Source organism: Callorhinus ursinus, unplaced genomic scaffold (genome assembly GCF_003265705.2).
Source record: "Callorhinus ursinus isolate GAN/ISIS: 27379988/994484 unplaced genomic scaffold, GSC_fseal_2.0 scaffold31, whole genome shotgun sequence".
NCBI classification, from domain to species: Eukaryota; Metazoa; Chordata; class Mammalia; order Carnivora; family Otariidae; genus Callorhinus; species Callorhinus ursinus.
The window spans coordinates 16,866,777-16,894,748 of record NW_027397093.1 but is presented as its reverse complement, the minus strand read 5'-3'; the positions used below and the strand labels follow the sequence as shown (position 1 = coordinate 16,894,748).

General features: G+C 40.7%; 1 protein-coding gene and 1 pseudogene across 2 annotated transcripts in view; both read right to left on the bottom strand.

Moving 5' to 3' along the window:
* Positions 1 to 5,156: 5,156 nt before the first annotated feature.
* On the bottom strand, positions 5,157 to 5,256 carry LOC112807501 (U6 spliceosomal RNA; annotated as a pseudogene).
* Positions 5,257 to 19,494: 14,238 nt separating this feature from the next.
* Positions 19,495 to 27,972, bottom strand: part of DNAJC12 (DnaJ heat shock protein family (Hsp40) member C12) — a 35,795-nt gene continuing 27,317 nt past the window's right edge. For both annotated transcript variants that reach the window (XM_073878925.1, XM_025850329.2), the window contains exons 4-5: positions 27,211 to 27,415; positions 19,495 to 20,033 (exon numbers count right to left, since the gene is read on the bottom strand). In XM_073878925.1, coding sequence (XP_073735026.1) covers positions 19,939 to 20,033; positions 27,211 to 27,415 — 300 coding nt within the window. In that variant the 3' untranslated portion in view covers positions 19,495 to 19,938. The remainder of the gene's footprint in view (positions 20,034 to 27,210; positions 27,416 to 27,972) is intronic.

Here is a 27,972-nt window from a genome sequence, read left to right as displayed (position 1 = left end):
AGCCCTCCTTCCCTTCTCTCCAATCTCCTTTTGAGTTATTAGCAGGCCTCCCAGCACTGCATGCTAGTTCATGCCTTCGAACCTTTCTACATATTCACATACAATTACCTGGAATATCTTTGTCTTGCCTTCCTTCTTCTCCCCTCATTAGGAAAAGAGGGCCGCCCATCATTTGAACTCCCTTTTTATTTAGAGAACTTTCTCTCTTTTTGAATCCAGGTGTGAGACAGCAATCCATCCTCCTGCCCCATCCCCATCATAGAAGCTGAAAAAGCCACGTATTTGCTTATCAAGAGTCCCTTGCAGCTACGGAGGCAGACAATCAAATGTGCCCACCTGCAACTTTCAATCAGAGTCATTAATGCAAAGAAGCAGGGAGCGTAAGGATCCATCCTGGTGGTGAGCAGAGGCTAAATGACAACCACAGGCATTGCTAACAGCAGCAACACCAAGGCTGCAATTGGGGTTTACAGCTGTTCAGCATCAGAGACACTATTGTCTATACCAGACTGGTCTTCTGGTGTCATTCTGAAACGATCCTGGATTATGCCTAGCCAACTTACTCCTCTCCCATTCTCCAAAAGCGTCTTTGCAGCCTTCCTGGTAATTTTATGAACTATTCAAAATCCTTACAGTAAGTCAGTAAGTTTTCTGCTTAAATAAGCCCCAGTCTTTTTTTTTTTTTTTTTTTTTTTTTTTGCTTCCAAATACCAGATAAGCTTCTCTCCTTACCCCACCAACATGATAGAAACTCATGTTTTCTCTTCAAGTATCACCTTAGGGGTAAAGCATTCCTGCAATCCCCCAAGCTGACTCATAAGACCCTTTTATATTCTCCTATTCCCTATTATAGCAAGGATCACATTGAAATATTTCTGTCTTGTTTGCCTATCTTCCCACTAAGTGCCAATTTCCCTGCAAATATATAAAGGAATCGTGTCTCTCATCATCATACCCCTGCCTAGCACAGAAAAGGTACTCAATACATTTGTGAGAAAGGACTGAATAAATATATGAGTAAGCACACAAAACCACACTCCACCCCAAGAATGCCCCAGAAAAGGGGATGAAGGAGGTCAACAGCCATTTTCCTTTTGAGTCACTAACCTTTGCTTTAGTATGAGCTAATTTAATATATAGTATCCTTCTCTCAATGTTTTTAATTTAAGAGGAGAGAGAACAGAACCCCAACAATGTATCCCTCCTTCCCTTCCCATTGTCTTCCCTTTTCTTATTTCTTCCTCACCTTCTTTTGCTTTTTCTTTCATTCCCTTGTCTTCTAGCACTGAAAGGGCAGATTAAGCCAGGAAGCAAGCACCTGCAGCACCTTCTTCTCTATGGGTCAACTCCCATTCCCATCTCCCTGAGAGTGATTCACTTTTACACTGGCCTCCATGTAACCCAATGACAGCTCTCTCCATGGAGGAGAATCATGGAAAGGAAAAGCCATGGAAGACTTCAGAGGGGAAATGTGGAAGAGGTTCTGCAGTGCACTCCTCAGAGGAGGTACACTACTTTACTCCTCTTTCCATGTTTCTCTTCTCCAGAGTCCTCCCACCCTCCCACCTTCCTGTGCATCCCATGGAGCCTGTTTTTTCCAATCCAACCTCACAAGATGCATGACCTTGAAGATTGTCCCTCCAGACCCCAACTTTTTCACTGTTTTATGATACAGAGCAATTCTCTGTGCATTGGCCCCAGTGTGCCCAGCAATCAAAGAGCATCCCCTTAGAAGGCAAAGGAGGTTATAAATATGACACCAAAGTCTCCTTTTTCCCTAAATATTTCTCTACTCACTTTTATTAATAAAAGATAAATCCTGCAACTTCCCAGAATCCAAAGGTTTTAAATGTAAATAGATTGCAGTGAATTATTTGCAAATGCAGAACTCATAATCATCCCTTCCCTTCCAAATCCAGTTCCTTCTCCATGTTCTTCACCCAGTTTATGGCATCTCCAGCCACGGAGCAGGACACACCCACTTGGAATCACCCTGAAACTTCCTATCCTTCACCATAGTTCCTATCCAACCCAAGTGCCACTGAGTTTACCCCAAAGTATGCTCAGAATCCACTTTGTTCCAAATCTACCTCTACCACCCAGTCTAAATCAACATGACCTCTCACATCTACCACTTCTCAGCCTTCTATCATTTACTCTTCCTCCTTCTCAATGTGTTGTCCGTAAAATAAAATTTTCTTTAAAATGCACATTTGGGGCGCCTGGGTGGCTCAGTTGGTTAAGCGACTGCCTTCAGCTCAGGTCATGATCCCGGAGTCCCAGGATTGAGGCCCACATCCGGCTCCCTGCTCAGCAGGGAGTCTGCTTCTCCCTCTGACCCTCCCCTCTCTCATGCTCTCTCTCTCAAATAAATAAATAAAATCTTAAAAAAAAAAAAGAAGAGTATCACTCTCTTAAAATAAAATAAAATAAAATGCACATTTGATCTTAGAACACTCCTCCTGCTGGGGATTCCCGTGTGCTCTTAACAATACAGACTAAAATCCTTAGCATGAATCCATGTCTTCCAATGATCCAACCAACATACCTCTTGGATTTCTCCCATTCATTCTCTAACCAGATGTACTGTCCTTTCTTTTAGTTCCTTGAAGAGACCACGCTCTTTCTCAGCTTGGGAATTCTACATGTCCCAACGTCATCCTCCTCTTTAAATTGGTCAGGTCCCCTTCTTATATGATTTCATACCATTTAGTTCTTTTTTTTTCACAACACTTATCAAGCTATGAAATTCATTAGTATGAATATTTGTTTGGTTTCTCCGTATGTGTGAACATGTGTGGGGGGTGTCTGTGTGTGTGTGCATTTAACCACTAGATCTCCTTATCTTGTACTTAGTGGGCCCTCAGTAAATAATTTTGTTGAACAAAAGTTGTGGTTGGGAAAGTCAGAGAGCAAGAGGTCTCAGAATACCTGAAGTAGTGGGAAATAGAGTCTCTAATGACGGTGGGTAGACTCTGTTTCCCTTCAACTTTGGGAGATGAATGAAAACTGTGCCTGAGCAGATTCGTGCCCTGACTGCATAGATCAGCAGGAATATTGCAGCGGAACCACCTGATATATAGCAGTACTGTTTACTGTGATTTATGAAGCTGTTATTTTAACACATCATGTTCATTGTAAAGGAGTTTCATCCCCAGAGGTTTCATTAATGGAAGCAGTGTTGTGTAGTGAGGCAGTGGAAAAGGGATTGGAAGATAGGGCTGGCCTAGGACATGTGTAAAGCTTGTATTCCAAGTCCCCTCTGGTTTTGACAAGCCCCCCAGGGCCACTTTTGGAGAGTTTGCTCTCCAGTGTGCTGTGTCCCCAAGAACACCTGATCTTAGGCCCTCTCTACACACTAGAATGCAAACGACTAATAGAGATAGCTAAGTCTTAGCCCCGCAGAGTTAGAGAGACAGAAGTTCTGATATTGGAATTTTCAGATGACTTGTTCTATTTGAAGCACTGATGGAAAAAACTTAGAGCCTTTAGCTCTTGTTCTAACAACTAGTTTCCTTCCCAACCTACATGAAGTTGATCAGTCAAGTTCACCCAAGCTAATAGGCTGGATGTCATGGGAAATGAGTTATTTCCATTTCCTTCCCACTCTCCCTGACATCTACTCATCATCTACCCCAAAGCAGGTCTGGGGACATGCTCTCAGGGATTGGACTCTGAGACCTAAAGACAGGATGTGATAGACTTAGATTTACCTTCACTGCTTTTGTCTGGAACTGGGCTGCTTGGGAGGTATGAGAGAGCAAGGCCAGGTCTCCTTGGACATCTCTAGGCCATTCAGAAGACTCCAGTGACAGAGAACATGGCCCATGGGCTTTATGCTCTTTATAGTCTCTGCTGCTTGAGGTCAGGGGTAGAGAAGAGTCAGGGGTTGGTAAGCTCACTCAGGTACCGAGGTAGGCCACAGCCCCAGCCTGGTTAGCTCATAAGTCCCATGGTCCCATCCAAGGGATCTCAGAGTCCTTTGTTCCTTCACACCACAGTTGTCCCCAAAGACTTTTAGGGAATATGTTTCCCTCCCAAACATATTCATTTAAGACAAGATTCTCAGAGTATTTGTCCAGTGAGGGAACTTTAGACACAGTTTACCTGACAACACAAGTCATTCCAAGAGATGAGTATATACAGTGTCCATGTAAATGGTACTTATCTTCCAGATGTTAAGACACATACATCAGGGGCACCTGGGTGGCTCAGTGGTTAAGCATCTGCCTTTGGCTCAGGTCATGATCCTAGGGTCCTGGGATCAAGCCCTGCAGTGGGCTCCCTGCTCAGCAGGAAGACTGCTTCTCCCTCTCCCACTCCCCCTGCTTGTGTTTCTTCTCTCGCTGTGTCTCTCTCTGTCAAATAAATAAATAAAATCTTTAAGAAAAAAATAAAGACACATACATCAGTGGAGAGAGACATAGTGTTCTGAAATAATGTGTTGGGATGTTGGAGCACAGAAATGCCATGCTTATTTTTTGTACATGACCCTGGTGCAGAGATCAGCAAACTTTCTATAAAAGGTGAGCTAGTAAATATTTTAAGCTTTGTAGGCCATGTAGCTTCTGCTGTAACTATTCAACTCTGCCTTTGTAGCATGAAAGAAGCCATAAACAAATGAGTGAGGTCATGTTCCAATAAAACTTTATTTTCAAGGGCAGGCAGCAGGCTGGATTTGGCCCAGAGGCCAGAGGACTCACCCCAGTATAATAAAAAGGTCTTTCCAAGTTATAACTGTTAAGATATGATTAACTGGGACACTGTTAAGAGGCTAGTTAACATATCTATAAATTCTTAAGATTTCCATTAACATGAAGGTACCAAGAAAAGACATCAATAATATAGGCATGAAGCAAAACTGGGAGTGAATGTTTTCTAAGATCATTTTATCTCAATACATCAGAAGAGCCCAGAATCGTCCAGAATCTTCTCCTATACATTGTGCTTTTCTGTTCCATTCACCAATGAGGCTGATAGGGTGCAGATCCTCTTTCTATAGTTTGCAACATAGGCTACTGCTCTGAAAAAAGAAATGTTCTATCTGTATCTGCTGTTGCAAACAAAACCCTGCACCTTGGGATGTGATTAGAATACACACTGGCAGGTTTATTTGTGAAGCACCTTGAAGGAGTGGGAAGAACGGTGGTTTGAAGTCAGAGGCACCAGGCTTCATGAATTTGCATGTCATCCTTGTGCATGCTAATCTTCTCTGTACCATTCCAATTTCAGCATATGTGCTGCTGAAATGAGCACCAGAGCCACCAGACTTCAAATCCAGGCTCCTTCCCTTTCTTGCTGTGTTACTTCGGGCAGGCGACTTAACCTCTCTGAGCCCTAGTTTCCTTATCTACTAAGTGGTAATAATTATAACTTCTACCTCATGGTGCAGGAATAACTACCATTTTCTGAGCTCCAAGCATAGGCCAGGCACTGTGATAACTGTTTTACGTACATTATCTCATTTAACCCCCAAAACAGTCCAGAGCTAGTTGACTGCTGAGGAACGGACGATGAGATCTCATGCTGTTACTTCCCTTCCTCTTTACCCAGAGCAGGTCCTTCCTAAAGGTGTCTGGGATCATCAGAAGGAAGCCCTTGGACAGGAATAAAAGAGGCTGTTTAATTCACGTTATTGGAGTGGAATTTTCTATGCTGGATTGTCTCTCTGAGCTGAGCGAGTTCCCTGGGAATTGATGCACGAAGCTGCCCGGAGCTGGCTCTGGCCGAGGATGCGTTTGAGACTTTATGAGGCCCTTCTCTCAAGGTGTGTCATTACTCTGACATTCGCTCCTACCTGGGCTTTTTTTTTTTTTAATGTCTTTTATAGTTCATTATTGGTTTTACAAATATAATTTCCCAGCCTGGGTTACATTCCTTCTTCCAACTCCAGTTCATCACAATTTTTAATTAAATCATATTAATGTGCTTATTGAAGAGCTAAGATAGTCTCCAGGTTTGAAACCATAACGGCTCCCTCCTCCCCCTGTCCTCCTGCCACCAGCGACCCCTTTCTGGACCACCCAGGACCAGTTTCTCATCTTTTCTTTATGCACATGCAAGAATATACATAGCTTTTATACAAATGTTAGCACACTATACAAAGTGTCCTGAACCTTCTTTTGTTATTTTAAAATATATCCTGAACATCTTTCTGTAGAAAAAGCTTTCTCATTAAAAATGGCCTTCTGCTAACTGAAATGCCCTCACTGCCTCAGAATAAAAGGACTGTGACTTATTTAACCAAATCCCTAGTTATGATGATTAAAATTATTTCCAATCATTTGATTCTACAAAAAAAAAAATGCTTCAAAGAAAATCTTGTATCCATGACATTTTCGAAAGCAGGGATCTCAGTCCCAGTCATCTACTGTCGTGCAGAATGAAGAGAAAGGAGTCAGCCCTTCGTGCAGATAAGCAGGAATTGGGCACAAGAAATCACAGCGATTGAACAGTTCTAAAAACATAGTCTAACCTCAATAAAACTGAAAAGGATAATAAATAAAAGTATAGTATAAACAAATGCCCTAGAAAGAAAAAGGCAGCGCTCCCCTCTGCTAATCTATTCCATTTCCAGGGAAAAGCAAGGGCTAAGAGTGAAAGTGCCATTTATCTTTTATCATCTCAAATGAGTTAGTTCTTGGAAATGGTCTCCTCTTCCTCCTGCTCTTTCCTCTCTCTGTCCTTAATTCCATATTCTACCAGAAACTCCTGGACTTCATGAATTTTTATTAACAGTTCAAGATGCTTCCGTAATAATTCCTGTGACCACAGCCCCTACTAACTCAAATGGTCTTGGGGTGTAGTATTCACTGCCTCTGGCCATGAAGAGGAAAGCAAAGACTGGATTACAAAGAATGCAGGTCTGGAAAGTTCCCTGCAGAATGACAAAGGTTGTTTATAAGGACAGAGAGTGATGGGAGGTCCATGGGACCAACTGTCAGTTACTACTTCTTCTTGCAGAACCTTTCAGGGGTGAGATGTAGGACTTGAATTTTTTTAGTACCTACATTAATCCAGCACAGTCCCAACTCCTTTGCAAGACTGACTTGAGGTGGATTCTCATTAGAAACGAATTTATTTCTAAAATGCAGGCAAAGAGGCACAGACACTCTTATCTATTGCTTTTCTTGTTCTTTTTGCCATGGAAATTAGCCAATATATCGTTCAGATCTACTTGTAACTATTTGATTTTCATTTCCATTCATCCGGGCTATGAAAAATGACCGCTGCTCAGGCAGATTGTTGCTTCCTGAGCCACTCTTTTCTTTTTTTTTTAAGATTTTATTTATTTATTTGACAGAGAGAGAGCACAAGTAGGTACAGTGGCAGGCAGAGGGAGAGGGAGAAGCAGGCTCTCCGCTGAGCAGGGAGCCGGGCCCAGGACCCCAGGATCATGACCTGATCCTTAACTGACTGAGCCACCCAGGCACCCCTTGAGCCACTCTTTTCTAACATGTATTAATATATCAATACCACCTTCAAGTAGTATGTCTTTCCAAATTATTCTTTGTTCCCCCGCCCCAATGCTTTTTAAGCTTCATTTAAAAACAAAAACAAAAACCCCTCACCATTTTTCTCAAGACTGTCTCTATAAAACATCCAGCCTGCTGCTAACTAGGCCATATCTTCATATTTCAATTTTTCAGTGGCTCTGTTTTATTAACTATTATTATTACTACAGCATTTGAGAATTTCTCATTGGGGCATATGTTTGGCCACTGGAAAAATAGAGATTTTCATCTTTCCAGCTAAGCCTCACCACACAGCTGTAACATTTCCCAGTTACAACTCTTCTGCAATGTCACTTTCTAAAAATGATAAAAGTATCAAAACACTTGTATCTGTCTTAAAGTGTATGTTTAATGCTTCTATCTTCATGAAAGAAGATGTTAGTTGAAAGATGTTTTCCATACAGTATTCTTTCTTAGAGTTAAGTATATGACACTTCCTTCATGCTTTCCACATATTTGAAAACGCTTTTGAAGGGGCATGTGCACCCTAATGTTTATAGCAGCAATGACCACAATAGCCAAACTGTGGAAAGAGCCCAGATGTCCTTCGACAGATGAATCGCTAAAGAAGATGTGGTATATGTACACAATGGAATATTATTTAGCCATCAAAAACGATGAAATCTTACCATTTACATCCACATGGATGGAACTGGAAGGTATTAATGCTGAGGAAAATAAGTCAGTCAGAGAAAGACAATTATCATGTGGTTTCACTCATATGTGGACTATAAGAAATAACACAGGGGATCAAAGGGGAAGGGAGGTAAAACTAAATGGGAAGAAATCAGAAAGGGAGACAAACCATGAGAGACTGTTAGCTATAGGAAACAAACAGGGTTGCTGGAGGGGAGGTGCATGGATGGATGGGGTAACTGGGTGATGAGCATTAAGGAGGGCACGTGATGTGATGAGCACTGGGTGTTACATGCAACTGATGAATTACTGACCTCTCATCTGAAACTAATGATATATTATATGTTGACTAATTGAATTTAAATAAAAAAATAAAATAAAATAAAATGTAGGTTTTAGGGGTGCCTGGCTGGCTCAGTTGGTGAAGCATGCGACTCTTGATTTCAGAGGTTGTGAGTCTCTACACCACGCTGGGTGTAGAGACTACTTAAAAATAAATAAAGAGGGGCACCTGGGTGGCTCAGTCATTAAGCGTCTGCCTTCGGCTCAGCTTATGATCCCAGGGTCCTGGGATCGAGCCCCACCTCAGGCTCCCTGCTCCACTGGAAGCCTACTTCTCCCTCTCCCACTCCCCCTGCTCGTGTTCCTGCTCTTGCTCTCTCTCTCTCTCTCTCTCTGTCAAATAAATAAATAAATAAATAATCTTTTAAAAAGAAACCTTTTAAAAATAAATAAGTGAAATGTAGGTTTTATTATTATTCAGGTATGGGGAGGCCAACAGATCGGAAGACTGATACTGAAAGGAAAGTCTGTTACTCAGACTAGAGGAGGGGGCACGCCACACCACAGAGGCAATGGGTCTGTCCAGAGGCCCTGCAAGCAAGCAAGGGGGGAATTATGGGCTAGAGCCTTCTTTTTTTTTTTTTAAGATTTTATTTACTTATTTATCAGAGAGAGAGAGAATGAGCACAAGCAGGAAGAGCTGCAGGCAGAAGGAGAAACAGGCTCCCTGCTGAGGGGAAAGCCTGATGCGGGACTCGATCCCAGGACCCAAAGATCATGACCTGAACCGAAGGCAGACGCTTAACCGACTGAGCCACCCAGTCTTCATTTTGGTTTCTGCCAAAAGAAGCTGGTGAGTCAGGGTAAGTAGGTTTAAGATTGGCTGCTGGTTTGAATGATTTCTGCAGGCTCTGAAGCCCAGGGGCCGTTCCTTTTTTTTTTTTTTTTTTAAATGTTTCCATTCATTTTTTTTTTAAAGATTTTATTTATTTATTTGAGAGAGAGAGAGAATGAGAGATAGAAAGCCCGAGAGGGAAGAGGGTCAGAGGGAGAAGCAGACTCCCTGCTGAGCAGGAAGCCCGATGTGGGACTCGATCCCGGGACTCCAGGATCATGACCTGAGCCGAAGGCAGTCGCTTAACCAACTGAGCCACCCAGGCGCCCGGGGCCGTTCCTTTTTGTCTGGTACCGGTCCCCAGGACAGAGTAGGGCAGGGGAATAGTGGCCTTGAGTGTAAGAGCCTGAGGAAGGAGGCAGTGGGGTGTGGGCTCAGGACTGGTGTGTTTGCAGACAAGAGGCCCAAGAGCAGGTGAATTGTTCCCTGTCTCTAGGAATTGGCTAGCCATGGGAGGGGCAGTCTCTCCAGATTTAGTAAGGTCTCATAGGTCAAAACATCAGAAATGCAAAAAATTAAAAAGGCATGGTTTATAGTATATATAGTATCAGTCATTATCTCAGCAGGAAGCAGAAGGCACATTCAGTTTAGGACAATTCTATATGGGTGCGTTTTTTTTCTGTACGGGTTTAATAAACAATTTACAAAGGTATGGAGAGGGTACAAGGAAACCACAAGGGACAGAAAAGCTGTCACCACTCCTACGAGGGGAGGGAATAGCCACCAGAACCCAGAAGAAAAGTTCTGAAAAGAGGGCTGCCCCAGAAAAGCAGTGAGCTCCCTTTAGGGGACACAAGTGGTGCAAGGTGACCCTGCAAGGGGGTAACCGCACCTCCTCATTCTTCCCCCTCCCGCTGCTCCCTGCCCGAGCCTCCCCATTGGCCAAATGCAACTGGTCAGCCTCGGCAGCTGAGGACAGCAGAGGGCGGGCCTGAGGGACAAACGGAGAAAGCCAGGACTCAGCCTTACATACAACTTGGGAAGCACACTGTGGAGATGGAGAGGCAAAGAAACAAGCAGGTCTGGAGTCTCTTTGCACCATCACAGCAACTAGCAAACGCTTTTTGGGTGGATCTTTCTCCTACTATTGGCCCAAAGCTGCCATCTTGTGGCCATCTGAGGAATGGTGACTCGACCTTAGAGATCTGAAAAATAGTTTTATTTTTAATTTCTTGAGGAAGCCCTGTCCTGTTTTCCATAGTGGCTGTACCAATTTACGTTCCCACCAACAATGCATAAGAGTTCCCTTTTGTCCACACCCTCACCAACACTTGTTATTGTATTGTCTTTTTGATGATAGCCCTTCTAACAGGTGTGAGGTGGTACCTCATTGTGGTTTTGATTTGCATTTCCCTAATGATTAGTGATGTTGCGCACTTTTTCATGTTACCTGTTGGCCATTTGTATGTGTTATTTGAAAAATTGTCTATTCAGTTCCCCTGCCCATTTTTAATAGGATTATTTGAGCTGGGATGCCAGGGTCCTGGGATTGAGTCCCACATTGGGCTCCTTGCTCAGCGGAGAGCCTACTTCTCCCTCTGCCTGCAGCTCCCCCTGCTTGTGTTCTCTCTCTCTCACTGACAAATAAATAAATAAAATCTTTATTAAAAAAAAGGATTATTTGAGTTTTTGCCATTGAGTTAGATGAGTTCTTTATATATTTTGGATTTTAACTCACTATCAGGAATTGACTTGCAAGTGTTTTCTCTCATTCTGTAGGTTGTGTTTTCATTTTATTGATTCTTTTGCTGAGCAGAAGCTTTTTAGTTTGATATAGTCCCAGTTATTATTTTTGGCTCTGTTGCTTATGTTTGGTGTCTTATCCAAAAAAATCATTGCCAAGACCAATGTTAAGGAGTTTTTTTTCCTATATTCTCTTTTAGGAGTTTCACAGTTGAAAGTCTTATGTTTAAATCTTTAATTTATTTCAAGTTCATTTTTGTGAGTGATGTAAGACAGAGATACTATTTCATTCTTCTGCATGCTGTCATCCAGTTTTCCCAACACCATTTATTAAGAAACAATCTCTTCCTCATTGAGTATTCATGGCTTCCTTGTCAAATATTAGTTGGCCATATAAGTTTCCCCCTTCTTATTAAGATACACCAGTCATATTGGATGAGGACCAACCCTAATGACCTCATTTTAGCTTGATTTCATGTGTAAAGTCCCTATTTTCCAAATAAGTCCACATTCAGAGGTTCTAGGAGTTAGGACTTTAAAACATCTTTTTGAAGGACTCAATTCAACCAATAACATGGAGTATTTCAAACATAATACATATGCAAACATATGCAGAAATAGAGAGTCTAGTGTAATGAACCCTATGTACCTATTACTGGGTTCAACAATTATAAATACAGAGCCAATATTGTCTCACCTGAACCTCATCCACTCCCTCCCCTCCTATATTATTTTCAAGCAAATCTCAGACTTCTTATCATTTCATCCATAAATATCTGATGCACCTCTAAAAATAAGGACTTATTTTAACCCAACCACAATATCATTATCATACCTAAAAATATCCATTATTAATATCCAGTTAGTGTTCAAATTTCCAATCATTTCACAAATTGTCTCAGTTTTTTTTAATTTTATTTATTTATTTGAGAGAGAGAGAATGAGAGATAGAGAGCACGAGAGGGAAGAGGGTCAGAGGGAGAAGCAGACTCCCCGCTGAGCAGGGAGCCCGATGTGGGGCTCAATCCTGGGACTCCAGGACCATGACCTGAGCCGAAGGCAGTCACTTAACCAACTGAGCCACCCAGGCGCCCTGTCTCAGTTTTTTTTAACACTAAATTTGAATCAGGATCCAAATAAGGTTCTCAGAGTCATTGACATTTAAACTACCTTCCTAGGGGGTGGGTTAGCTATCTCAGCATCTTTATTCTCCCTCTGGTTGGTTGAGCACTGGATGATTTTGAATATATAAAGGGAACTCTGAATTTTAAATGGATGGAGGGAGATCTAGGCAGGGGGGAAGAGGGAATGAAAAGACAGCAGGAGGTGGGAGGAGATTCAAGAGGAAGATTTAGATCCAGGGGACACAAGACCCTGATGAGAGGAGCCTGTGGGTAGGGCAAGTGGCCCAAATTGTGGTGGGAAGTGGCTACCAGACAGACTATGAGAACAAGGAAGTCTGGTAAATAACATTTTTTACCTTATACATCAGCTATCCAGAAGTTTTCTCTTTCCAAACACACCAAGCATTGTCAAGTCTCCAAGCTGTTCCTCCCACTAAAAATACTCTCTACCACTCCTATCCCAGCTCCTCAGCCTGGAGAACTCCTGTACATCCTTCAAAACCCAGTTCAAATATCCACACTTGTGAAGACCTCTCTGACCTCTCCCCCACTCAAAGTTGATTTACTCTCTATTTACCACTCCATAAGGCTTTGGACACACCTCTCCTAGGGTACCCCACAAATTATCCTATCATTACCTCAACTCATGTCTGAGTCTCCCACTAAGCTGTGGGCTCTCTGAGGCAGAGAGGCAATGTTGGTTCATCTTTGTATCCTCAGTCGCCAGCACAGAGCATTCAACAAATTCTTACTAAATGAAAGAAAAATCAGAGGATGAGAAAGAAAAGAACAAAAGGAAAGAGAAAGCAAAGATGAACTCAAAAGAAGAGAAGAAGAAATAGAGACAATAAAGGAGGATATACGTAAGGCAAACAATTGATCTTGGCAAGGCAGAACCACACAGCTTGATTTTCAGGCCACAACACCAAGTCAAATCTGGTATTCAGTAATGCTGAATCAGGTGTTTGTTTAGTAATCAAAATTTAAAACTTACATAAAAATCCAGATTTTAAACAAAAATAAAACTGTCTAGTGTAACCAGGGCCTAACCTCTTCCATGGTAACCATTGGCTGTATCCGAATACGCTTTCCCAACCCAGTACTCCCAACCGTAGCCCCAGCACAAAGGTTGAGTATCACTGGCCACTCACCATGACAGACTTCATCCATTTACTTCACCTGCCTGGCTCTTTTAAACATTAGTTTGTCACCCTTATCCCAGGCAATTTTCTCCATCTAGATGCTCTGTGGCTACAAAAAAAAAAAAAAATTATTGTGATAATTATTCTAGAGCTGTACTGTCCAGTAGAACTCTCTAAGATGATAGAAATGTTCTGTAATCTATACTGTCCATATGTATACTGTCCTATATGTGGCACTTGAGCATGTGAAATATGGCTAGTGTGACTGATGAACTGCGTCTCTAAACTTATTTCATTTTAACTAATTTAATTTTAATTGTAATAGCCACATAAGGCTAGTGGCTACTGTATTGGAGATGCAGTTCTAGGGCAGTGCTTCTCAAGATTTAAAATGCATAGAGATACCTGGGGATCTTGTTAAAACACAGATTACAACTAAGCATATCCAGAATGGGGCACCAGATTCTGCATGTCTAGTAAGTTCCCAGGTGGTGCTGATGATTCTGGGCTTTAGACCATACTCTGGAGAGCAAAATTCTAAAATAGTATTGCTCAAACTTCAGCATCCATAACGAACCCATGGAGATTCCAGAGAGATTCCAGAGTCCTGGGCCTTATCCCTCATAGATTCTGATTCAGTAGATGTAAGGTGGTGTCCAATAATTTGCATTTGTATCAAGTTCCTGAGTGATACTGGAGCACCATTCTAGAGTTTGGGAAGGTGTTGGAAAAAAAGTTTTAGTCACTCTCTGATTTTCTTTCCCAATGGCTACTATTAATAGTTAATATTTTAAAATAGTTAATATTTGTGTCCTACATCGAGGTATTTACTATCCCATTTTACTGATGAGGAAACTGAGGCACAGGGACGTGAGTAAACTTGCCCAAGGTTATACTGATGGTTAAGTGCTCTCTGCAGAGCCACGCCTTAACCACATATTTTCACCAAGGATGAAATCACTACGGATGTCTGCCAGTGTAGTGTCCTTGCCTTGATGCATAGACTCCCTGATTTCTTGACTTTAGACCAAAAGAAGAATTAAAACCAGAACAGTCTGGTTTGGGTTCGAAATTTTCTGGGTTCGTTTCATTTCCTGGTACGATGAGGTTTATGTCTCCTCATTTTACAAGAGAGGAAATGGGCTCAAAGAAATGAAAGGACTTGCCTCAGGCTACATAGCCAATCACTTCTCTTTAAGTATTATCTGGTGAATAACCTTCACATCGGCTTTTTTTCCTAAATTTTTAAGCTTTTATTTCTAAATTTTCTTTTTTTTAAAGATTGTATTTATTAATTTGTCAGAGATAGAGAATGCGAGCACAAACAGGGGGAGCGGCAGGCAGAGGGAGAAGCAGGCTCCCCAGTGAGCAAGAAACCCGATGTGGCACTTGATCCCAGGACCCTGGGATCATGACCTGAGCAAAGACGGACGCCCAACAGACTGAGCTACCCAGCTGTCCCTATCTCTAAATTTTTCAGTGCCACATTTTTATTGTTTAAGCACTGATGGAATTTCTGAAACAGCATTTTCAGCTAGCTGCTACTGGTGGAGACACATCACCCCCACCCCTACGGAATCTCTTGTGCTCATCTGCCCACTCCCCCCGCCCCTCCCCACTGCTCATTCTTTCCCAAAAAAATAAATAAATTCTAAAAAAAAAAAAAAAACAGCAAGGAAGAACAAGTTATTAGAAGGGTGGAGAAGGGGCACCTGGGTGGCTCAGTCGTTAAGCGTCTGCCTTCGGCTCAGGTCATGATCCCAGGGTCCTGGGATCGAGCCCCACATCGGGCTCCCTGCTCCGCAGGAAGCCTGCTTCTCCCTCTCCCACTCCCCTTGCTTGTGTTCCCTCTCTCGCTGTCTCTCTGCCAAATAAATAAATGAAATCTTTAAAAAAAAAAAAAAAGGGTGGAGAAGACACATCCTCTTTCTCTGCCTTCCCTGTCCTCACTAGTCCTCGACTTTTAAACCACACACTCCTCCTCAGTCCCACACTGTCCTGGCTCCCAGCAGAGGTTGGAAGCAGGCCAGCTCTGGACCTGGTCCTGGGCGGAGATCCCGTGTTCTACACAGGGGAGATGCCAGCCGCAGGCAGAAGAAACTGGATCAGAGAGCTCAAGTGATTTCCCCTAAATCCCACAGGTTAGAACAAGAGAAGATCTAGTTCTCCATAAACCTAACCTAGATTCCACTATGAAAACATTCATGTGGGGCAGCTAATTAATACAAGGAACTGTCCAAGCGAAAACAAAGAAATGAAAGATCCCGGATGGGAGGAGAAAGGATGAGAATGAGCTGCCTGCTACAAAATATTCTCCCTCAATGAGGGTAAGATGACACAAGCAGCTGAGAAGTAATAATGCTGAAGACACAGCCACACTGATGCATATCACAAAACCTGAAATTGAAGGGAACTGAAGCATTTCATTGTGACACATTTCATCATTTTCTCAGTAATTGCATCAGTTTTATAATTTCTTCCATCACTGACTCCCCAGTGGTCCTGGCATCTCCTCATCCTCACTGTGGAGGTGGCGGGTAATGGTGTTTGCCTCCAGGAAATTAAAGACCCCTCTCAATAACTGCATTAGTCATCGGCACTTGCTGCTGTGATTGATCTTGTAACCACCATCAGATCTGGGCACAGAAAGGATATGAAAATTCATAAGCAGGAAAACAATGTTATCTTCCCCTTATCCAGCTCTCTCTTTACAAGAAATAGCTACAAGTCTTTTTTGCATTTCTAATTTGCTCATCAAGGGCCATATTCTTGACAGGCGGGGATCTATCCATTCAGGACTGGAAACTATCCTCAGTCACAGGAAATTGTGAATTCTGTCTCGGTTTTCCAGAGTTGCTCTGTTGAGTTGCCTGTTGCTCTGTTACTCAAAGGAGCAACAATATTTCAGAATTATATTGCAGCATCTCAGGACACCCAGAAGGCAGGAAGCTATAACACTGAAAAAACACACTGTTCTCTTCCTGGCTCCGAGAGAAGTTACTGGAAGAAAAGTATACTCTGGTTTTATTATCACTTTATATCTTGGTCACCCCCTGATATCAAGGTTCTGGGGAGGTGATGGGTAAATTGTTCCATAAGCACAGTTCTTCAAGCTGAGCCACTCAACAAATGCAGCCTAGATTAAAAAAAAAAACAAAAAAAAAACAAAACAACACAAAAACCTGCAGGCAACAAGCCCAAAACCCTATTTTCTGGGTTTTCCAATCCAGTGACCCTAATATCTTTGAAACTTGCCAAATTGCATCAGTTGTTTGTTTAAGAATGTGGTAATCAAATTCTAAATGTACATATGTACTCTTTGATCCATTCTGGTGTTTGCTTTTTACCCGACAAGTGTACTTCACATGCAAGAAATACTATGTACAAAGCTATTCATTACAGTGTTATTTGTGATTGAAAAAAATGTAAAAAACTTTGAAAGGTATCAATAGAGTAGAGGACAAGTTAAATAAACTGTGTGGTTCATCCACACCATGGAATATTATAAAGCACATAAAAAGAACAAGTTAGGGGCGCCTGGGTGGCTCAGTCGGTTAAGGGTCTGCCTTCAGCTCAGGTCATGATCTCAGGGTCCTGGGATCGAGCCCTGAGTCGGGCTCCCTGCTCAGCGGGGAGTCTGCTTCTAGCTCTGCCCCTCCCCCCTGCTCGTGCGCTCTTTCACTCTCTCTCTCAAATAAATAAATAAAATCTTTTTAAAAGGAGAGAAATACATGTATGTGTATAAATGCACAAGATGTCCAAGAAAAGATATACAAGAAATGATGCCTCTGAGAAGGAGAATCAGGGGACAGGGATTGAGGGGTGGTCCAGGGAACCGAGCCATGCATCTGTTATTGATTATCAAGATTTCACACACAATAACAGGGTGCCTGGCTGGCTCACTCACGAGAGCATACATACATAATAAAACAGTAGGAATATAACTAAAACATAGTGCTTACTATGTGCCAGGCATATTCTAAACACATTGCATACTTGAAATTAATTTGATATACCTCTGTTAAACTATAAGATATTCATGTGCCTATCTTATTTCACTGGATTATTAGCTACTTGAGAGCATAAACATGACTTAAGCATTTTTATATCTTATACGAATGCTAATACAATATCACATAATAATGTTCTAAAAAATGTATCTCATTCATTCATTATCATTCATTCAATATCATTCAATATCAAATATGAGAGAGAAAAATATCTTCATCATTTAGAGCTAACTTAAGAACTTATAACTTTTATGTAAAATTATCTTTTCATAATCAGTTTGCTATGTCATGAAGTTAAGCCATAATCCAAAAATAAATGGCTTTGAGTGCTCGCTTCGGCAGCACATATACAAAAATAAATGGCTTTGAAAATGTGCTGTTATACATACATGTGACTATTGTGCTGGACACACTGGAGAATTCAAACAAATTATTGAAAAAAACTTGTCCAGTTTTCCCCTTACTTTTCATTCAAAGAGAAAAACTAATATTATCAAAGCATAGTTCCCACCCTTTATAAACTTTGATTTCAGGAAACTATGTAAGTGTTTAAGAATAAAAGGTCTCCTACTAAGTTATGTGGGAACAAGCGTGACCCATCATAAACCCACATTCAAGTGGAGCTATTTCTCATTTCTTATTTGGAGGTTTCAGGCCATCATAGGAGAGAAAAGTAAACAAGAGCTGGTCTCTATCTTGTCAACAACTGGGAAATGCATCTGTAATAAAAACAAAGTGGACCTAGGAGTGGGAGTGGTTTTCCCCTCAACAAGCACTAAAAGTCATCAGTGCTGCAAATCACTCTGGTGGAAAACAGGGGGAAAAAATTAAAACCCTAATTCCTAGATTCAAAAATTCCTTACTCGAGGGCGCCTGGGTGGCTCAGTTGGTTAAGCGACTGCCTTCGGCTCAGGTCATGATCCCGGAGTCCCGGGATCGAGTCCCACATCGGGCTCCCTGCTGAGCAGGGAGTCTGCTTCTCCCTCTGACCCTCTTCCCTCTCGTGCTCTCTATCTCTCATTCTCTCTCTCAAATAAATAAATAGAATTGAAAAAAAAATTCCTTACTCGATCTAGTATTTATTTGAGGGCCCACCTGGGCCGTACAGGCCTTATGACAGGCAATTGTAGCCCTAAAGTTCATTTTATTAACTTAACGTGCTCTATTTTTTCACCCCAGGGATGTATTTGGTGAGCTGCTAAGCTGCAGAGGCTGACCTCCACCCCTGACCCCAGTTCTGCACTGTGGCCTGGTGCTCTCTGACCACTTCCTGACTTTCTAACAGATCCAGCTGTCCTCTAACCAGGCCTCTCCTGAGACAACTCTGTGGAGAAGAGCCCCATGTCCAGTCTGGGCTGAGCTTGAGATTTATTCCTCCTCACACCAACTCCCACACAGGTCCTTCCTCTTTTTTTTTTTTTTTTTTTAGGGGTGGGGAAGGGCAGAGGGAGAGGGAAAATTATAAGCAGTCTCCACCCTCCAGCACGAAACCCAATGCAGGGCTCAATCTCACAACCCTGAGATCATGACCTGAGCTGAAACCTGAGTCAGGTGCTTAAACAACTGAGCCAACCCAGGCACCCCCAGTTCTTAGTTTTTGAATGTTCTTTGAATAAACACTTTATTTTCCAATAAAATTAAAAACAAGCCTTAAAAAACTACTTTGTTTCTATTTTTGAAGTAAAATTTGCAGATATGGTAACAATGCCAAATCACATTTTACTGAAGTGGTAAAAAAAATTTTTTTACAAGAGAACAAATCTACACCTTTATTTACTTTTCATTAAATTTAAACCCTTGAGGGGTACAGCATCATACGGACTCTGTGGCCAATGGCTTTAGCAGGAAGGTTGTTTCGGAATTTGGCACAAACCATGCCACTGTTTCCATGAGCACGAGTTACTTTTCCCCAGATTACTCTGGGGTTTTGTTTGGTTTGCCACCAGGAGTCACTGTGGTGTTCTTTGCTTTGTACACATAAGCACATCTCTTGCCTAGATAGAATTCCGTTTCATCCTGAGCATTAACAACTTCGGTTTTAAGAAGAGCTGTGTGCTCCCCCTGGTTCCGGAGACCCCGCTTATAGCCAGCAAAAATGGCCTTGGACCACAGCCTTCCAGACATTATTTGGCATTATAGGAGTCCTGTTCCCAGCAGGCTGCACTTATTTGCACCCAAAGTTCAGCAACAAGAAATTACAAATTGATCGTGAATTTGGGGAAGTTATTTATTTCGCTCTATAGGATTTAGACACATAATTTCACATTTCATTTTAAGTCAAGAGTCAGAAAACATTTCTTGTACAACCAGCACTAAGAGAGATCATGGTATATCAATGAATTATTCAAATACAGAGATAGCTTTTTAAAATGGAGTTCTATAAATAACATTAACAGGAAAATACATACCATACAAGCTAACTTTGGATCTAAGAGCTTTAATGTATTCAAATATTAAAAGAAACTAGTCTGAAATTTTTCTCATTTAAAAACACATTATGATAGAATGGGTTTAAGGATAGAGGAATCAATCCCTACTGAGCGATTCACAAACATGACAGAGAAACATAACATTTTTAAGATTTAAACAAGGACTTGTTGGCAGCACAGGAGATGGTCTTGCTTTCTGTCTCTCCTATCGAGCAGGGACTTCTCATATTTCATAGTTTCTGAATTTCCTCAGGAGTTCTGAGGGAGCATCCCTAGACCAGCGGAAACGTAGGTGCCAAGAGTTCACATCTGAAAAACCTTTAAAGCACAGAAGAGATTTTAAAATCAGAAAGGTAGGAAAAGAAAAGTCACAGTGTCAAGGCAAAATAGCTTGCTGATAAGATTTCACTGCAATAAATAAAATGCAAGAGTAAGTCTTTAATATGGATTATCAATATCTTATAGAAACTGATTATCTTAAGCAGACTTTTGAATTCTTTTTTCAGCACACACACACTTTGATTTGGCCTGGTGCATCCATTCATTTATTCATTTGTAAAGAAATATTTATTTAGCACCTATTACATATTTCCAGCCTCTATGCTGAGTACCGTGAAACAACAGTGCATGTCTCCTGATGGGGGTCACAGAAGAATCCAGAAAACTATTAATGTGGCCAAAAAATAAATTAAAAAAATATGGAGGGAAACACATAGGAGAATGGGAGACCAGAGAAAGGCATTCAGTGTGGACTAGGTAGAATAAAGGTAGAATGAGAAAAGACTTCTGGAAGGAAGTCACATTCAAAGTGACCGGGAGTAGGAATTAGCTAGACCAGGGTGTCTCAAACTTCCATATGCATAGTCATTACCTGGCGATCTTGTTATATGGCAGATTCTGATTCTGGATGTCTGGGGTAGAGCCTGAGATTCTGGATTTGTAAGGAGCTTCATTCCCTGACCACTTGATCCAAATAGTACCCAGCCCCCACCTCCATCCCTCCCTGACCCCTTACCCTGCTTATTTTTCTATAAAGCCCTTGTGAATATTTGATATTAAACATTCATTTATTTATATATTATATACAGGAGACCCCATTCAAAAAAAAAAAAAGAGGAAGGGACTTCTCTGTGGTCACAAAACGTAACAGTAAAATGAGGAATAGATCCCAGATTTCTTTTCCCTTTGATTTATCTACTTTGATTTTTTCTATTTTAAAATTTTTATTTTTTGAGTAGGCAGTATATTCACATGGCTAAAATTCAAAAGGCACAAAGATTTACTCCAAAAGTCTTCCACCTTCCTCTTCTCTGATGTTCCCAGTAGACAAATTTGTTACCAGTTGCCTGCCTATCTTTCCAGAGATAGTCCAGGTATATAGAAGCAAATACATGCACACATTCTCCAACACCACCTTCCCACCCCTTCTTTATCCTAAATGCTAATATATGGTCCATTATTCTGCATTTTGACTTTTTGTTTCTAATATATCTTGACGTTTGCTCTTTATCAGTATATGAAGAGCTTTCTCATTCTCTCTTACAGTGTAGGAATATTCTATTGTACAATATACAAAAACGCAACCCTACTAAGGGGCATTTATTTGCTATTCTGCAGTGAATAACATGGCACACTAGTCATTTTGCACATGGGTGATCTGTAAGATAAAATTTGTGAAAATGGGATTGCTGGGTCAAAGTCATTGTGCATTTGCAGTTTTAATAGACATTGCCAAACAGTTCTCCATAAAGCTTGACCCAGCAGCAGCTGATTTTCCTACACCCTCATTAACACTGTGTTAACAAACAGTAACCTTAGCCAGGCGGATGAGTACAAAAAACTTGGTAACCTTTGCCAAGACAGATGAGTAGGAAACAGTGCAGTTTTAATTTGCCTTTCTCTTGGTATGAGTGAGTTTAAGCATCCTTTCATATGTTCCAAGGCTATTTGTGTATTTTCTGTTCTATGAACTATCTGTTCATTTCCTTTGTTCATTTTTTTTAACTGGATGGTTGATCCTATGTCTCACTGATTCATAGAAGCATACATTAAGAGAAGTTATCATTTCACTAATTACATTGAGATTAACATCTTTTTATATGTTTAAAAGCCACTGTATTTTCTCTCCTAAACTATTTATATAGTTTCCCTCCGTTTTTCTTTTGGATTATTGATCTTTCTCTTCTTGATTTGTAGAGCCAACTTTCGAATTCTTATCAACAAGAATTAGTTTATATGGATCAAAGAACCTCATGTGCTTAAATGATTAATAATAAAAGGATATTTATAGATGTCTCCAGTGGTGGGAATTTGGGCGATTCACTTGCAAAGAAATTGGAAACAATTTTCCAACAGCTGCCAAAAGTAAAAGGTCAATGGTAAAGGATCTCTGGAAATACAGATAATTTATTCCACAATAGCAAGATTTCTTTAACTCTAAACAACTTTGTTAAAAATTAAAGAAAAGGTCATTTTCCTTCTCTACTAGAGGGAGGGTAAATTGGCATTCAATTTGGCAAAATTATCAAACTCATTAAAATGTGTAAACTTTTAACCCAATAATTCTACTTCTAGAAATTTATCCTAAGGAAATAATCACAGATGTGCTCAAGGGTTTAACCATAAGGATATTTATCATGACACCATTTATAAATCTTTTTAAAAATCAAGAAACAATCTAAATCTCCAGCAATAGAAAGTTGGTTAAAATCTTTGATATAGTCATTAACAATTTTTTAATATTTATGGTCATAGAAAAATTCTCATAACATATCACTAACTGACAGAGAGTTAGAAAACAGTTTATAAGGACGCCTGGGTGGCTCAATCAGTTAAGCATCTGCCTTTGGCTCAGGTCACGATCCCAGGGTCCTGAGATCGAGTCCCACATCCGGCTCCCCGCCCAGCGAGGAGTCTGCTTCTCCTTCTCCCACTCCCCCTGCTTGTGTGCTCTCTCTCTCTCTGACAAATAAATAAATAAAATCTTAATAAAAACAAAGGTTACAGAATAATGTAGAAAATATGCTTCCATTGATATTTTAAAATATTATCTAAATATCTGATCAGAAAAATATGCACAGAACAGTTGACAGTGGTTTTTTAAGAAAATGATCCGTTTGTACTGTCTTTAGAATTATCAGAGAACTCTTAATCTCAGGAAACTGAGGTTTGCTGGAGTGGTGGGGGGTGGGAGGGACGGAGTGGCTGGGTGATGGACACTGGGGAGGGTATATGCTGTGGTGAGCGTTGTGAATTGTATAAGACTGATGAATCACAGACCTGTACCCCTGAAACTACATAATACTTATGTTAATTTTTAAAAAAAGAATTATCAGAGAAAACAAATTTAAGAATTTCCTTTTAGGGAAAAAATAAAAGGAAATTTCTGAAAACCTGTGATTGAAATACACACACACACACACACACACACACACACACACACACACAATATGTACAGTATGATCCTCTTAGTTTTAGGTATACTAAGATAATATGAAAATATACCAAAAGATCAAGAATAGATATGTCTCTAGGTGCTAAGATTACAAATTGTATTTTCTACCTTTTGTTTGGCCACATTTCTCACATTTCTACTGTAAATATACTTGTTATTTTGTAGTTTGAAAAAGGTGTTTTCTAGCTTGGGTTCCAATAGAAATAGACCCCCCAAACAAGAATTCGAATGGAAGAGGCTAATTTGTTATTTGTTTTTCAATAGGCTCCACACCTAACATGGGGTTTGAACTCACGACCCCAAGATTAAGAGTTGCATGCTTGGGCATCTGCATGGCTCAGCTGGTTAAGTGTCTGCCTTTGGCTCAGGTCATGATCCTGGGGTCCTGGGATCAAGTCCCACATCAGGCTCCCTGCTCAGCGCAGAGCCTGCTTCTCCCTCTCCCTCTGCCCGTCCCCCCTGCTCATGTTCACATGCTCTCTCTCTCTCAAAAAAATAAATAAAATCTTAAAAAAAAAAAGTTGCATGCTCTTCTGACTGAGCCAGGCTCAATAAAGTGGCTTAATTTGAAAGGTGATTCAAGGAGGTCCTGGTGAGGGACTCCTGGGTGGCTCAGTCGGTTAAGCATCTGCCTTCAGCTCCAAGTCATGATCCCAGAATCCCGGGATCAAGTCCCGTATCAGGCTTCTTGCTCAGCCGGGAGCCTGCTTCTCCCTCTGCTTGCCGCTCCCCCTGCTTGTACTCTCTCTCTCTCTGTGTCAAATAAATGAAATCTTAAAAAAAAAAAAAAAAAAAAAAAAAAAAGAGGTCCTGGTAAGAAAGTAGGGAAAGGAACCAAGTTTATAAAAGGTATATTATCAGGCAAGTTGCTACCCTGGGCAACTGAGGCTTGATTGCATTGGAGACCCCTGGAAGACAATATAAAAACCCCTCAGAGTTAATCCAATTTGAGAAGTAAAGGAGCCTCCCATTCACATTCATCAGTATCTGATGGCTACATCCAAAGGTGTTTATTCCCTGGCACTTACTGCCTAGCCGGCTCAATTGCCAGAGAAAGCCCTTTGGTAGAAACCATAGAGTTGGTTGGCAATGAGAAGGCAGATGTCCAGAGACTATGGCAGCACACATCTGCTACATAGGATCTTTTTTTTCTTAATTCCAGAGTGTTGCACAAACTATTTTATTCTAGAATGGCATTTATCAGAAGCCATATTTATTGCATATTTAAGTGGAAGGAAAGGAAAAGTGAGATTGTCTCACACACCAGTTTTCAGAGGCTGTGCTCCATATTTTACTGGTTGCAGTGAAGAGTCAGAACAGGATGGGGACTATGTGACAGACGTTCATCACAGAAGAGGCATCAAAAGGCAACCTCCAAAGCAAATATCAACCATTGCTTAAGGAAATTAATAAATATGCGGAAAAGGTATGTGAGAAGCCACTCCGGACTCGGTAAAGCTCACATGAATAATATTTCTTAAATGTTGATGTTACAGACATTTACGCTGCAGTAAAATAAAGTTATAAATAATCATACGACTGCACTTTGGTATATCAAACTCCAACTTTACGGTGCTAGTCATTACAGCCAATAATCTCTTAAACGGCATTAAGAAATGGTAAATGCAGTTTTTAGTAAAATTTCATAATTCTTATTCTCCAACAACAGCTTCTCAGAACAATGACCCTCCTCTCACTGCTCCCCCCCCCCCACATCCTGCCTTCATTCCCCAGTCACAGGAAGCGAACATACTTCACCATGTGAGGGCATCAAAACTGACATCACATATGGCACACCTGAAACTAACATAGCACTGTATGTTAACTACACTGGAATTTAAAAAATAATAAGACAGGAGTACCAAAAAAAAAAAAACCCAAAAACCTGACATCACAATTTATTTTGAGTAAATTACAATATATCTATCCTGTGGAATACTTAACCTGCTGTTTAAAAGGACATAATAAAAAAATAAAAATAAAAAAAAAAGGATGAGTTCATTCTAAATCTAAGAGTCTAAGGAGAGGCCCCATAATAATAAAAGCTAACACCAAAAAAAGCACCTACCAGGTACCTGGTCTAAATATTTTACATAATTTATTTATTCACTACTCAAAAAAACCGTATGAGGTAGACACTAATGTTTTGGCCATTTAATAAGAAAACACAGATACAGAGAGGTTAACTTGCTTGCCAAAGGTCATGGAACTCATCAGTGGAAAAGCAGGGATCTGGTTCCAGAGTTTGTGCTCTTCAGCACTGTGTAGCAGTATAACACCATTCTTTATTTTTAAAGCCCTCATGAGTGAACATATATTTCTATATGCTTGTATTAGCATAGAGAACAATGTGGAAGGAGACGCACCTAGGTATCTGCACTGGTTACTTCAGGAAATAGAAGCAGAGAACGATGGGAGCCTGGGGTAGACATTAAGTCATTGTCTATATATGATTCTTTGAATTTTCTAATAACAAGCTCCTATTAATTTGGGGTTTTTAAATATTTAAATAACTAGTTTTTTGAAGGAAGAGAAAATTTCATAGAATCTGATGCAAGGGATTCCAGCCCCGTTCCTGAGTCTCTGAAGTGATCAGCCACAAAACCCCCCGCTCCCGCCACCCCTGCCCCCCCCCATTTCTGGTGAACTCAGACTAGGTCTGAATCTGAAACAGAGTCACAGGGAGGCCCAAGGGGTTCAGGAAGCACAGATCTGAACATTCCAGGGCTGAATAGAGAAACATCTGTATGTTTGCTTGTGCGTAGGTGTTTGTATGCATGTATTTGCTTAAAACACTGTTTTTTCTTGAAATTCGGGCTTCTGCTTTGATCAGTTTGTTACATTATAACCATGCCCAGATATGAGGCTGATGCAATCAATGTGCAGACTCCACAAAGGGATATCTTGAGTAACCAGCACAGACACCTGAATCACACCCTGAGAATCCTTATTCTAGCAGGTAATGAGCATATAGAAGTTCTTCCCAAAGGGAGATTTCAAGTGACTATTTCTAGAAAGACTATAAGTCACCACAAACTATCTAATTATCTTCTTTTCCTCACAAGGACCCTCAGGAGCCTTTGGTTTAAAGGCTAAATTCTAAAGAGGTGTTGAATCACAACCCTGAGAATCAAGCAAGAATCTGAAGGACAATGACAGTGTGTGTACATAACACACCTATAGATCAACACAGAGGGATGGCTGGAGACACAAAGAAATGATAACAATAGCTGACATTAACCCAAGACCAGCTTGGTAGGTGAATCACTGTGCTAAGCATTTTGCATGGATCTCATTTAATCTTCATGATAACTCTATGAGAAGGTACCATTATGATCTTGATTTTATAGATTAGGAAACTGAAATCTAGAGAAGTTAAGTAACTTTTACCAAGTAATAGAGATCATATGTAGTAGAGCTAGGTAGTGTACCTTGGGAGCTTAACCTCTATAATGCACTGCTTCATTGGATCTATATATCATTCAGAATGTCTACAGAGCTACTTCCAAATAAGGTACCTTCTCAAGGTAGTGCAATGCCTTACAAACAGACTCTGAAGCCAAGTTGCCTTAGTTCAGCCCCCTCCCCTGCTGTATACAAGCTGTAGAGCTTTGGGAAAATTACTCAACCTCCCTGGACTTCAGTTTTCTCATCTGTAAAATGATAATAATATTGGTGCCAATCTCACAAGCTTGTAGTGAGGATTAAATAAATTAATGTATATGAAATGAATATAAGACAAGATAATACATGTAAAAGTAATGCACATAAAGAACATTCCTGTACATAGTAAATACCCAATAAATGGCAGTGTTATTTCAGTCCAGCAAAAGACACTCCCAGAAATGCCTCAAATTGTATGGAGGAATGTGTCTTCCAGTGTCTATATCAGTGCCAAGTAAGTATCTTTTAAGGTGATAAAGCAATCCTTTAATTTGGCACTACTATTTAGTTGGAAGAGGCGGAGAATAAATACATTATAAACCAAGCCCTTTAATTTCAGACTTTCTTTGTTCTGCAAAGCTGCATGACGACACTTACTTGGAGAATCAGGATTTTGTGGGGAGAATGACTTCTCCAAGGACTTGGATTCTTTCTGCTCCATTTTCTCTGTGGTTGAACCCAGCTCCTCTTTCTTTATATCTCTTTGCTTGTTCCATTCCTCATTTTCAATCTTGTCGGTATGAGGCTGGTCAGATTCTTCCAGCATCAGATCTTTTTTACCTCTGACAGTCCAGTGCATTGACTACATTAATTAAAAGCAGACACATAATATAAAATCAAAATTATATAGTATTCTATATTTAAAGTTCAATGTGTGGTAAAACCTGACCTACTATTATGAATTTTTCTGTAGGTTTTATTTCAAAATAAAAATGTTAATTTTGGGGTGCCTGGCTGGTTCAGTCAGTCATTTCAGGGTGGTGGCTTTGAGCCCCAGGGTGGGCCTAGAGCTTACTGAGAGAAAGAAAGAAAGAAAGAGAAAGAAAGAAGAAAGAAAGAAAGAAAGAAAGAAAGAAAGAAAGAAAGAAAGAAAGAAAGAAAGAGAAAGAAAAAAAGAAAAGAAAGAAAGACCTGGGTATCTCAGTTGGTTAAGCAGCTAAGTCTTGATTTCAGCTCAGATCATGATCTCAGGGTCCTGAGATAGAGTCCCGTGTCAGGCTCCACACTCAGCCAGGGAGTCAAGTCGCTCATGGATTCTCTCTCCCTCTCCCTCTGCACCTCCCCCTGCTCATGCTCCCTCTCTCTCTCTCCAAAATAAATAAATAAATAAATAAATAAATAAATAAATAAATAAATAAA